The 12,305-nt window shown below is 51.6% G+C and overlaps 2 protein-coding genes across 2 annotated transcripts in view; both read left to right on the top strand.

Moving 5' to 3' along the window:
* The first annotated feature begins 2,244 nt into the window (after positions 1-2,244).
* LOC136363188 (transmembrane protein 151B-like) lies at positions 2,245-3,702 on the top strand. Its single transcript, XM_066322267.1, has one exon. It carries the CDS (start codon positions 2,298-2,300, stop codon positions 3,693-3,695), a length of 1,398 nt encoding a protein of 465 aa, XP_066178364.1. The 5' UTR covers positions 2,245-2,297; the 3' UTR covers positions 3,696-3,702.
* A 5,800-nt stretch (positions 3,703-9,502) lies between these two features.
* The window catches only part of TYRO3 (TYRO3 protein tyrosine kinase), a 41,673-nt gene continuing 38,870 nt past the window's right edge, over positions 9,503-12,305 (top strand). The window contains exon 1 of the mRNA XM_066321236.1: positions 9,503-10,004. Within this exon, the coding sequence (XP_066177333.1) occupies positions 9,917-10,004 (88 nt within the window). The 5' untranslated portion in view covers positions 9,503-9,916. The remainder of the gene's footprint in view (positions 10,005-12,305) is intronic.

Below are 12,305 nucleotides of genomic sequence, written 5' to 3' on the forward strand. Positions count from 1 at the left end.
TGGGGCTCTGACCTGAGGTGCAATGTACAGCCGGGGCAGAAGCCTACATTGGAGCAGTAACCACACTGAGACTGAGCAGTGGGCATTTGATGAGAGTTTCAAGAGATGAAACTCTCCATGACTGCATATAGACTGCAAGTAGGAGATTCACTCCCAAAACTTCTCTAGTTACTTTTTAGCTGATTTAGGGACTGCCTGAAGCCACCTTGTGGCTTTCCTCTAAGTTTCCTGCAAAAGGCTGAGAAAAACAGCCTTATTCTTACCTATACTGAGTTTTTTCACTGCCCTACCTACAGAAGTTATGTTCCCTTTACTTTATAACCCACTTAGCTTCTCTGCATCTGTTTTAGCTGCTGTAAAGAGAATACAGAAGCCAGAATACAACCCAGAAGAATTATACTTTATTCTGACAGGTGTACAAAAGTTTTGGGATAAGAATATAATTTTTTTTTCAGATTCCTTCTGGATGAACCAGGAAGAATCTGGAGCGCTAAGTCGCTGCAAATGTATATTGGTGTAGCTTCTTAAAAATCAATAAAATTACTCAGCACTTACACAGTGTCAGATTAAAAGCTATGAAATCAAAACCAAGCCCCATGAAATCTAGTTTTGCAGTGTTCACAGCAAGTCGTAAAACCTTCTGTGGTTACTTATAAGTGGTTCTCTGTCTCAGGAAAAAAAAAAGGCTTAAATCTGACCCTGCAGCTCTGCAAAGTTAGATGCCAATGCTTCCATCTTATTGAGAAGACAGCAAACTCCTCTTTCCAGTGGAGCCATGCTATTATTTCCTGAGTTACAAGATGCTGCTTCTTAAATTCCTTGCTGTTTCAAAATCACTTACTGAAGCTGTAGGTCCAAGATGAGCTTTACTGGGGGAGAAATTTATCTGTGGAGAAAGAAAGAGAAGACATTTCCTGAACCTAGCATCTGTTGGCATCTACAGAGCAGTTTGATGCATTAAAGATGGGCCTTTGGGAGAAGGAGTAACAGTGTGCTTCTATTTTTGCATGAAATCAGGCTCAGCAGAGGGCATGATGATGCATGAGTATCAGTGTGTATCTGCTTTCTCACTGTCATTTCCTCAGTTAGGAGGGAGGCAGAGGATGGCAGTAACAAAAGGGATGCAAGCAGCCCTCCTCATTACCTACTAGGGCAGTGGGGACTTTTTTCATGCACTCTCTATGGACAGACAGCTGCCAGCCAGTGGTGTAACTCATGCTGCTGCTGCTCTTTGCAGGGACACAACTCTGTTTCCACTAGCTGCTTGGCTCCAATTGGCATTTTTCTTTATAGCTACATGTCCTATGACAATGCAGCTGATTCACTGCACCAGGGCTGGGGTAAGGACTGCAGTCGTGCCCTCTCAGGGGACATAGTGGGAGTACAGGAGTGTGAACCCAGCTCTGCTCCCAACTCGAGTTTGGGGCCTTAAAAGAGGCGAGGGGGTGCTGTTTTAAATATTCACACACACACCCTTAGCTGCAACACTGAAGCTTTCAAGTATTTTAGGTCAGAGCTGGTGTAACCAGCCTGAAGCAATGCTGCATCGTGCTGTAATCCTGACAATTTTTTCAACTAAATATGCTTGAATCTAGTCATTTTACTGATGGCTCATCTCCAAGAAAATGGTGTCGATCATTTGGTAGGTTTCAGGGTTGGATGTGAGTCAGCTCTGAGTCAGGCAGCAGCTTTAGCTGCGTGAAGTGCTGGTCCTCCTGTGCTGGCACAACCAGTGGGGCCATAGCTCTGCAACAGACTCTGCTCCTGAGCCTCCCCAACAGCAGCGTATGGGAACACAAGCACGGGAGACTCACAAAGCAAAGGGGCCATTCCACGGCCCCACACTTTTGGCTGTTCACCGGCTCAGCACTCTCGACCTTTGAAGATGGCAGGGTACGTAAATGATGCTGGTGGCAGGCAGGGAGAAGGAGATGGGCACCTATTGTGCTCCCTGCAGAGGTGCCCGTCTGACCAGGGTGTGGGCACAGCGAGTCACTGCTGCACAAACAACTGCCCTCCCCAGAGCCAGAAGGAAGCAAGGAAAGAGCTTTGTCCAGAGCCCTCTGTCCCCAGCAGGGTGTTTCTGTTTGTATTGACATTTATATTAAGTAGGGTGGTGTCCCAGTTCTCAGGCAGTCAAGAGAAAAGCCAGACACAGCCTTGATGGCAGCAGCCAGTGTGTGTGTTGTGCAAAGCAGCGTGACTGATGGGTTCCTCGCTCTCTCTTTGTCTTTCTCTCCCCTTGCACGGCGGTGCGATTGAAGCAACGCCCCGTGAAACAGTCCCTGAGTGCTTGCATGTGCCGAGAGTCCCACTGGAAATGCCTCCTCCTCTCCATCCTCATGTATGGCTGCCTGGGTGCAGTGGCCTGGTGTCAGCTGGCCAGAGTCACCAAGCTGAGCTTCGATAGCTCCTTCAAGGGCAAGTCTATGATCTACCATGACAGCCCGTGCTCGGACGGCTATGTTTATATCCCACTGGCCTTCCTCTCCATGCTGTATGTGGTGTACCTGGTGGAGTGCTGGCACTGCCACGTCAAGAGGGAGCTGCAGTACAAGGCAGATGTGGACAGTGTGTACGAGTGCATCAACCGCATGCAGCAGGCCACCCCCTGCATCTGGTGGAAGGCCATCAGCTACCACTTCGTACGGCGAACGCGGCAGGTGACCCGCTACCGCAACGGGGACGCCTACACCACCACACAGGTCTACCACGAGAGGGTCAACACACACGTGGCTGAAGCTGAGTTTGACTACTCTCACTGTGGATACAAGGATATCTCCAAGGAGCTCCTGGGCTTGGAGAGCTATACAGCCACCAAGCTGAGGTTCACCAAGTGCTTCAGCTTTGCCAACATTGAGTCTGAGAACTCTTACCTGACTCAGAGAGCTCATTTCTTCACTGAGATCGAGGGGCTGGATGACTACATGGAGGTGAGGGAAGGCATGCAGCTCAAAAATGTGGATTTTAAAGAGCTGATGATGGCCTATGGAGACCCGGATCACCTCCCGTGGTACGTGTCCCATTACGCTTTCTGGGTGGCAGCTATCCTGATGATCTCATGGCCGCTCAGGGTACTCATAGAGTATCGGACTGCTTATGTCCATTACCACGTGGAGAAGCTGCTGGGCCTGGAGTACACGGCGCCCGCGGCGGCGGAGGAGCCCTTGTACCGGTACCGCATGCCGCGGGACACCACGCAGGACAGCACCGAGCTGGAGTGGCACATCTGCACCAACCGGCAGCTGATCCCCAGCTACTCGGAGGCCATGCTGATGGACCTGGCCAACTCCCCGGCCTACAACAGCTACACGGTGTGTCGGTACGGCGACACGGCCCACGGCTGTGAGCGCTGCAACCGCGCCTCCAGCACCTCCTCCATCTTCTCACGCCACGCTTTCCACAGCTGCAGCGGCAACTCCCGCCTCTCCCTCAACACCAGCCGCTTCTCCCTCTGCCGCATCCACGGCTCCCACAGGACAGGCCTCTGGAGGAGCCGCAGCAGCAGCATTGCAGACCGGGGCTGCCAGGATGAGCAGTGCTGCTCCTACTCCAGCCAGCTGGCTGTCAACGAGAACCCCCCAACCTACCACGATGCCCGGTTCTTCCCTGTCCTGATTGTGCACAGGCCGGAGGGGCAGGACAGGCGGCATTTCTACATCAGGCGTTCCTCCTGCCTAGAAACCTCTCTGTGACAGGCCTCCATGGGACAGGGATTGCAGAGGTGACGCCGGTGGGGAGCCCGCAAGCGTTGGTCTCTACAGCAGGTCAGCAGGACAAATTTCAGCTCTTCCCCCTGCCATTGCAAGAGGACATAGAGACTCTGACCAACACTTAACCTCATTTCCAAGATTTTCTCCCCCTCCACCTGGTCTCCCATGTCTTTCATTCCCCATTCCTTTAACTCTTTCACTCCTCACCCTTTCTCAGCTCCTTGATTCCCTACCTCCCATTCCACCTTCATTCTATTTTTTTACATTTCAGTCACAGCATTTGGTTGTTGTGGCTGCTGGAGGATTTTAAATGCTTGTGCTTTGCCAGTACATTTGCCCTCCTGGATGCTTTACAAGGTAAGAACCTCAGATAGAGCAAGGCACAAGGCACACGGCCAGCCAGAGTCAAGTCAGAAGGAGAATTCAGATCTGCAGGGGCTGAGTCACCTCCTGCAAATCCCAAACAAGGTGCTTTTTAAAAAATTTTATTTTCTCCAGTCTTTTTTTCCTCTTCTTCTCTCATTCTTTCTCTCCTTTGTTCATGTTCTTCTCCTCTCGCTTTACCCTCATCTTCCCTTTTTTTCAGTTCTGTCACTTCTGCTTTCCAGTTTTTCTGGGGTTTTGCCATGGATGTCTTCTTGTCTTTGAGGATGTCTTTCAAGGTGTAATTATGTTCCATCGGGCAAAAGTAAGGTATTCATGGCATAAATGTCACTGACTGCTCACACAGCCACAAATGAAGCCCCTGAGAAGTGCTGAGGACTTTCTTTCAGGAGCAGTGATGTACACCAATATAGCAAAATGCCCTTTGCTCACCCTGCCCTGCCTGGTCTGCAGCAGAGACGCTGCTGCATTTCCAGCTGTAGTGTACCTTGTTCGGCTCCACCCCAATAGCAATCGTTGAGAGCCATAATGTAGATTAGTGCCCTCTTAATGCCACTATTTTTAGGACAGTAGGCCTAGTTTGTGGTTGTTTCATTCCTTCTTGAGCACAGCAGCACAACTTGACAAGGGGAGAGAGGCTGGGGAGGGAAAGGTAAATATGGTATTAACCCTCCCACAGAGAGTCTGGAGCTGTTAGGAAGCTCTTCCACCCACAGTGTCTATTACAGCAGTTGTAGGACTGCCTACACTACCTTTCAGCTTTCTGTGTGCCCTGAGGAGGGCTTTTGGTCTGTAGCCCACTACACCTTCCCAGGTGAGATGTGGTGCCACCTCAGCCCCAGGCAGGGAGCAGAGCTGGGAGCCAGCCCTACTGGCCACTCCTGCTGGGGCTCCAGGCTCTTCCTGCAAGGCTTCCCCTGGAGCAGGTGTAGCACCTTCCAGAATTAGTGCCAGCCTCTCCAAATCCAGAAGGTGTCTGGTCCTGATGGAGCATTCCACTGCACTCTGAGCTGTGGGCTCTACCCACCCGGCCTGGCCCCCTCCGAGAGCCAGAGGCTGTCCAAGAACCTTGTGGCCACACTGAGGACCCACCAGGGACCTCACACCTGCCAAACCTCCATCCCACAGGGGATGGTTGTATGCTGAGCAAGCTCTCTACCATTTTGCCACATGGCTGGTGGAGATTGTTACCCACTCTGACTCACAGGAGAATGCAACACGATCGTAATACATACGGTCACTTTCAAAACCAGTGTTGTCACACCCTACCTTACAAGTAGGTAAGAAACTGGGCCCCAAGAGGGGCTGGCAACAAGTGCTTCCTCCCCAGTCCATTTTGTGTGTACCAACATGTATTATGAAATTCGTAAAGTCATACTGATATGTGTAGATTATATGTAACTCTGCATACTTATGTGGTGATTTCTTATGGCATTGACTGTTGCACCATGTTAAATACATTTTGGTTTTGTTTGATGACTCTGTTTTGATGTGCTGTGTTTATTTCAACTCCAGAAATGGAAACATTGGCAATACCTGCCTAACCCGCTGCAAATGATGGCACCATCAGAAAGGTTTTCAAAATTCTTATGAGTTGATCTTTTTTAATATAAATACTTCATGTGTGATTTATGTGACGTTTTCATTCTGACAGCTTGGCCTTTATCCCAAAAGACAGATAACACATATGATGTGTTAATTTATCACCTCTAAAAAAAATAACCAGCCCAGACATGTGGAGGAACAATGTTTGGGCTTGGGGTGATGATTATGATTGGGCTGAGGCTTGAAACTTAGAAAAAAATCCAAATTTAGATCCACCATACAGTGACCCAATCCTAGTCTCCCTCGTCTACACCATGCCACATGCCACACCCAGAGACAGAGCTGTGAGAGTTTGGGAACTGGGAAAGAATCAGACTGATCTCAAAGCTCAGACTCATACCTGATATCCTTGTATTCTGAAGACTGAGTAAATGCAACTCTTTCATAGCATTCCCTGTACTTCTCTTTATTCATACAGAAAGTTAAAACCAGCACATATGAAAGATATAAGAGCTGGATGAGGCTGAAACAGAGAGGCTGGAATATTTCAACACAGCTGCTTACTGAAGAAGGTGGTTGAGAGGAAGACAATTAAGGAGAAGGGAAGACATGGTAGAATAATATAAATTAAAAGAGAACAGAGTTCAGCTGTAGCTAAGAGAATTCCCAAATGAGCAGCATAACTCAGTTATGGTAAGCTTAGCCCAGACACAGGCAGGATGAGTTTCAGCCTTCTTGTGAGCTGCTGTTGCTGCTGCAGCCACACGTGGCTTTAAATACCGTACCCAAGGTCTTGGGATGGCCAGTTTTGTCTCACATGTATGCCAAGATGGGGAGTTATATTTGGGTCTTCAGAAGTGGCCACGTTAAACACTATTATTATCTGACATGAACAATCCATTATGATGGGTTGGGCAGAGAATGGAGACCGTTTATTCTCAGTTTAGTCCTTTTCAGTGACCTGAAAAGCCACTGTATTTATTACCCAGTAGCTCTCAAGCTGTGTCCTTGGTGAGTTTTGAAAAGTCCTCAGGGTTTGTGCTTCCTCAGTCTGTGTATTCTGGCCTTACTTTGGGGCATTCATTTGTGAAGCCATCCCTAAGCTGCAAAAGCCTTCACACACATGGAGCTTCCTCCTGTCACTTGCTGTAGCCTCTGATGATGACCAAAAAGCTGGGAGCAGCTCCTGTTCTAGTCTGGGACTAAATGTGCTGGCTTCAACAGGTCTCCCATTCAGGAAGTACCTAAATAACCAGTCCTGGGTCTCCTATATTGTAGAGCAGAGCTACTGCTGTAATCCTGCAACCCTTGAGTGCAACTTCAACCTTTTTATTTTCATTGCTATTGCTTCCCGATGCAGGATGAAGGATTTGCCCCCCTAGCAATGGGGCGGGGGGAGTTAATGCACGTTTTCAAATCCCAACTCTGAGGATGGAGTGGACAAGTTCTTGAATCCCAGTGCAAACCAGGCAGCTCTATAGAAAATACCTTGTACAAAACACAGGGATTTTCTATCCAGTTGCAACTTGACTACTTTCACAATGGAGCAGTGGCATGTGCCAGCAGCTTTTGTTGAACTTTTAGGGCTATGGCTTCTCATGTGGAAATGGGGGTTTGGGCTTTTTCACTGGGATAACCTGTTCCAGATGTCCCGTTTGGTCTCAGTAGGTAGAAGAGGCAGAACAGTAGAGGAAGGTGAGGAAGTCCAGCAAATACTTCTCTTCCTTCTGCCTTCTCTCCTTCCCCTCTCTCCCTTTTGTCCTTTCTTCTCTTTTTCTTCATCTTCAGAAGTTTCCCAGGACTGGGCATTCACCTCTGGATTATTGTATAGCTCTTCAGGCATTTTCTGGAATGTACCTTCACTTCCAGCACATCTGGTGAGATGTGGTAACACACAATTGCAGCAGAAGTAAGGAAAGAATGTAATCCAGAGAGCCAACAGCTGTGTCCTGTGTGTGTGAGCAGTGAGCACTGTCACTGATGTTACAGATGTTACAGCCTGAAGAATAAAGCCATGGTGCTCGAGTCAGTGCCACTAGAGGCCAAGAGAGTTTATTTGCCTCCAGTTCCTAAAAACATTTAAGATTCACCAGTTCCTTTGCTTTCTGCATGGTGATATTGCACTCCTCTGTAAGTTTTCCCACTTCAGCTTGCACTTCAACTGGCAGTGTGTGCAGAATTTCAGTCCAATTTTTGTATGGCTCTTCCTGCCTATCACTGCTAACAAAAAGCCCTTCTCAGACCAGCTGAAGTCAGATCCCTTGATGGGAAAATCCCCCTTGATCTATTGCTTCTAGTAAAGCTTTGCTTTCTTACACCAACCCAGAATCTGGTCTGTGCCATGCTACAACTACTGGAGCACTTCCTGAGACCATGGGACCAGTGTAGTGTAAACTTATGTATTTGTAGGGCTGGAAGAAATCCTTAGAAGGAAAACACCATAGAAAGGTGTCATTATTCTAATGGCCATTTTTTTTTTCTGATGAGACAACTAAAATCTGCAAAAGTTGCTACCTTCTGGAGGGTGCTATTGCCGTAAGTGCAGAAGCACACCACGCAGCTGGATGGATACATGAGGGAGAGGCAGCAGTGACAGCAAGTATGCACAAAGCTTTTAGCAAGCACCAGCACAGAACCTCTCATCCCAAGAGCTGTTAGTGATCCAGGAGATTTCCTGTCCCCAAGTGCAACTAGACTTCGTACAAGCACTCGAATGGATGGCTTTGTCAGTGTCTCCTCCCAGCTATCTCATTGCAGCAGGAGGCACTGGGGAGGGAGTGACATTTCCATTCCAGTAATGAAATCTTCTTGGCATTGCTCCAGTCCCCTAGGAATTCCTATCAGGAATGCAAATGACTTGGGGAGGAGTGAAGATTAGAGTTTGGAATGGAATTATATGAGCCTGTTGTGCCTCAGTTTCTCCTTTGCCCTCCTGGGGATAACGCAGTTTCCCTGCACTCCTCCGTTTAGCCAGGTTTGCAGAGTGTTGCAGGAGCTGCTGGACAAGTGCTGCACGCTGATGGCTGTGGCAGAGCTAAGAGCTGCATCGTGTTGCAACGATATTGCTCCCTATGGCGCCTCTCAACCCAGATTCTCACCGTAACTCCTACGGAAAGGCAGCGCCAGATTTTTTAAAAAACTGTTTGTAAGTGACTTTTGCCACGCCGTTCTACTAACACTGTGGCAGCAAAGATTTCCCTCCTAAGCTCTCTCACTACTTTTCTGCTAGCGGAAAAATGGTCAAGGCCGAGCCGATCCTGCTTGAAGGGCACGGGTGGATCTCCTCACCTTGCCGGTGCTCCTCCACAGCTCAGCCGCCGGGATGGGGTGACCGGCATCTCCGGAGCCAGAAGCCGAACGGCGAGGAGAGTGTGGCCGAAGCCAAGGAGCTGGAGAGGGCCGGCTGAGGGTGATAGGGCTGGGGATGATGTGTGCATGAGGCGGGGCTCTGCTCATCTCGGCACAGCCTCGGCTTGTGGGGGCTGAGTCTCGGTGGTCGCCCCAAGCTCTCCTCCCCTGGGGGGGCTGGATGGTGCGCCGGGTCTCCAGAGGGGCCACACGTAGGTAGGAGGACAACCGGTGCCCCGGCAGCTCCCGCGGATGTGGGTCACCCGCTGCCGGCGCTCTGGAAACCAGGCCGCCCGGCGGAGCAGCCCCCGAGGGGCGCCGCCTCCACACACCTCCTTGACCGCTCCCGCCCCACCCCGTCCCGCCCCGTCCCGTCCCGCCCTCCCGGGGCTCAGAGCCCCGGTCCCGTCCCGGAGCGGCGGAGCGGGGGCGGCGGGCGCGGTGATTCGCCGCTTCGGGGGCGGTGGGCGCCCGGCTCATGCATATTCATGACGTGATGTCAGAGGGGGAGCACAGCGCGCCGTGACCGCCCGAGAGCGCCATTTCCTGAAGGAGGCGGCGGCGGCTGGGCACGGAGGGACGGACGGACGGACGGACGGACCGACCCTCAGAGTGGCGCCGCGGCGGCCAAGCCGGCAGGGGGAGATCGCCCGGCGGCGGCGGCCGGACCAGAGCGGACCCGACCCGGCCCGACCCGACCCGACCCGACTCCACCGACCCGCGCCGTCGTCCCGCAGCAGGTTCTCCCGAGGCTCGCCCCGGCCGGAGCCAGAAGTTTGAGCGTCCCCGTAGCCTCCCGGGCGAGCCCGCTATCGGGCGGCGACGCGGGGCTGCCCCAGCCGCTGTCGCCGCCGCCGCCGCCTGCACGGGCGGTGGGAGCCCCCCGCGGCGCCGGGAGCAGGGGGGAGGATGGTGGTGCGGGAGCGATGGAGCTGAAGCGGAGCATGGCGATCCCGCGGCTCCTCTTGCTGGGACTCTGGGCTGCGGCACTCCGGGACGTCGCTGCCGTGGCAGGTGAGCGGGGCTGACAGCCCGGTGGCGGCGGGGCACTGCCCCCCGAGACCCGGGGTGCGGCGGGAGGGGCTGCCGGGCACGGCTCCTGCCTCCGGGCCGAGTCTCCCCGCGGGCGGCTCTCGCCCCGCCACCTCTACGAGTGCCGGCAGCCCGCTGAGGGTCGCCGGGCAGGAGCGGCCGGGCGCGGCGCCGGTGCGCCCGGTCCGCCCGGTGCGGCGGCCGCGGGCCTCGGGCAGCCACAGGTGGGGGTCGGGGCCGGCGCATTTTGCCCCTCCGGCGGGGCACGGGCGGTTCCGCCGCTTTTGTGGGGCCAGCGACGTGGCGCTCGGGAGCCGGCGGTGCCGGCGGGGAGCCCGGGCTGTGCGAGCCTCGCCCGCCTGCGAGAGTAGAGTGGCGAATAATCCTCCCCGGTGTTTGCGGAGGCATTGCGCTGGTATGTGCCTAGCGCGGGCCGTCGCCGAGGAAAGCCGGGCGCTAACGCCTTCCTGAGTGGCTTTTGTTGTTTTTTTTTCCCTCATGAACTCGTGTCCCGAAGTTTCACCCCCCAGTCGGCAGGGAAGGGCAGCGTGCTGGAGCGTCTCGGCGGCCTGGCCAACCTCCTCCCGACTTCAGCGGGAGTTTGGGCTCCGCGCTGCGTGTGGAGCGATGTGCGTGCAGTGACACGGAGCTGGGGTGGCTGTGGCACAGGCTGGATCGCTACATCAGTGTCCTAAGGAGTCTGAGGAGCAAAAAGCCTTTACCCTTCTTGGCATGCATGAGCAGATGTTTCCTCTCCACTCCCAACATCAAAAAAAAAGTATTCTGTTCTTAGGCATTAAAATATTAAGAAACTAGCAAGTTTAAAAAACAAACAGATGTGTCATGTATTTTGACAACTGGTTGATAACACTAGTGTGTTCACTTGCTGTCAATTCAGACAACTGCTTGATAAGAAATTTAATACACTTCTATTTCCTATCTATACATTTCACAATCTGCAGCTGTTACAGGTAGGCTTGGCAGAACCTATTTGGATGAAATTACTTCTTGCACAGTCAAGAATGTTGTCAGATGAGAAATAGTGAGTGGGAGAGTAAAACGGGCAATAGGTGGAAATTAAAATCCCTATTTGCCTCCTATGGGATTCTTCCTGATACCTGCAGGAAAAGATGCTGCAGCCAAAACTGCATTTTTGACCTGTGAAGTTATTAAAAATACCTGATGTGTAATTCTTCATTTCAGTTGAAATTGATGGAGGGATTATACTTAGACAATATGTACAACTCTGACTGAACACTGGTACTCTATGTTAATTTCCTACATAATTGATTTCTCTGCTAACTGAAAACCATAAAGGATCTAACAATACTTCCTGGTTTAATCTGTGCCTAACTCTTTGGGCAGGGCAGTCTGAAGGATGCTGAGTAGTTTGATTTTCCATGAAGGCACCTGTAATGAAAATGCCTGTCAGTTTGTGCGCGTGTAGCAGCCTGAATATATCAGTTTTCTGTAGCACAGAGAGAGCTGCTATGAAGCTTTCATGTTTTATTCCAGTATACTGTGAGTGGTGAAAAGGGAGGATGCTTTCTGGCATGCACTGGGGCATGTCGTTTGTGTTACATTTGAGTTAAGTTATGCGAGGTTAGATCACCCTCACCCAAGGTGATCAAATCCTTAGCCCAGCAAATGAGCTGCAGCAACTAAACTCAAGTGATCAGTTTGCCCATTTTCCGGTGCTCTCTGTGAGTTTGGTAAATGAGTAACAGCAGATAGAAAGGCAGAAGACTGAGTGTCGGGAAACCAGCTGGAGAATCTCATTAAGGAAAGGAATAAAAACCTGCTGCCTGTGTTCTGGGTTTTCTCCTGGAGCACTGGTACTCATCTGGGTACAGGCTGCTGGTGGCAGAGTGCTGGCTGGTCCCACAGTGCTGGTTCCCCTTCTGCCAGCTGTTATAACCACGCTGTGAGTTCCTCTGCTGCTCCTCTGCCCTGTGAGGTGGTGCCCTCATGGCTGTGGGAGGGTGGCATTTTAGCAAGAAGGGAAGTGGCACATCTGAAATCTGTGCTGGATCACTGGTGAGGCTGTAACAGAGTTTGAGAGCAACTGGGCTGCTCACTAAGCAGTGCTTTCTGACTGGCTCTGGACTAGCAAGGCATTCTGTGAGATGCTCACCAGCCAGTGAACTGGGTGAAGTTGTAATGTGCTGTGATACGTGGCCAGGCAAGAGTGATGGAGTAATTTTTTTCTGAAGGATGTGGAGTCCACTGCCAAGGCATAATACTGGACTAGGCTAGACCTGTTCTGGTCTGTCAGTCCTGTGC

Source organism: Sylvia atricapilla, chromosome 6, assembly GCF_009819655.1.
Source record: "Sylvia atricapilla isolate bSylAtr1 chromosome 6, bSylAtr1.pri, whole genome shotgun sequence".
Classification (NCBI taxonomy): Eukaryota; Metazoa; Chordata; class Aves; order Passeriformes; family Sylviidae; genus Sylvia; species Sylvia atricapilla.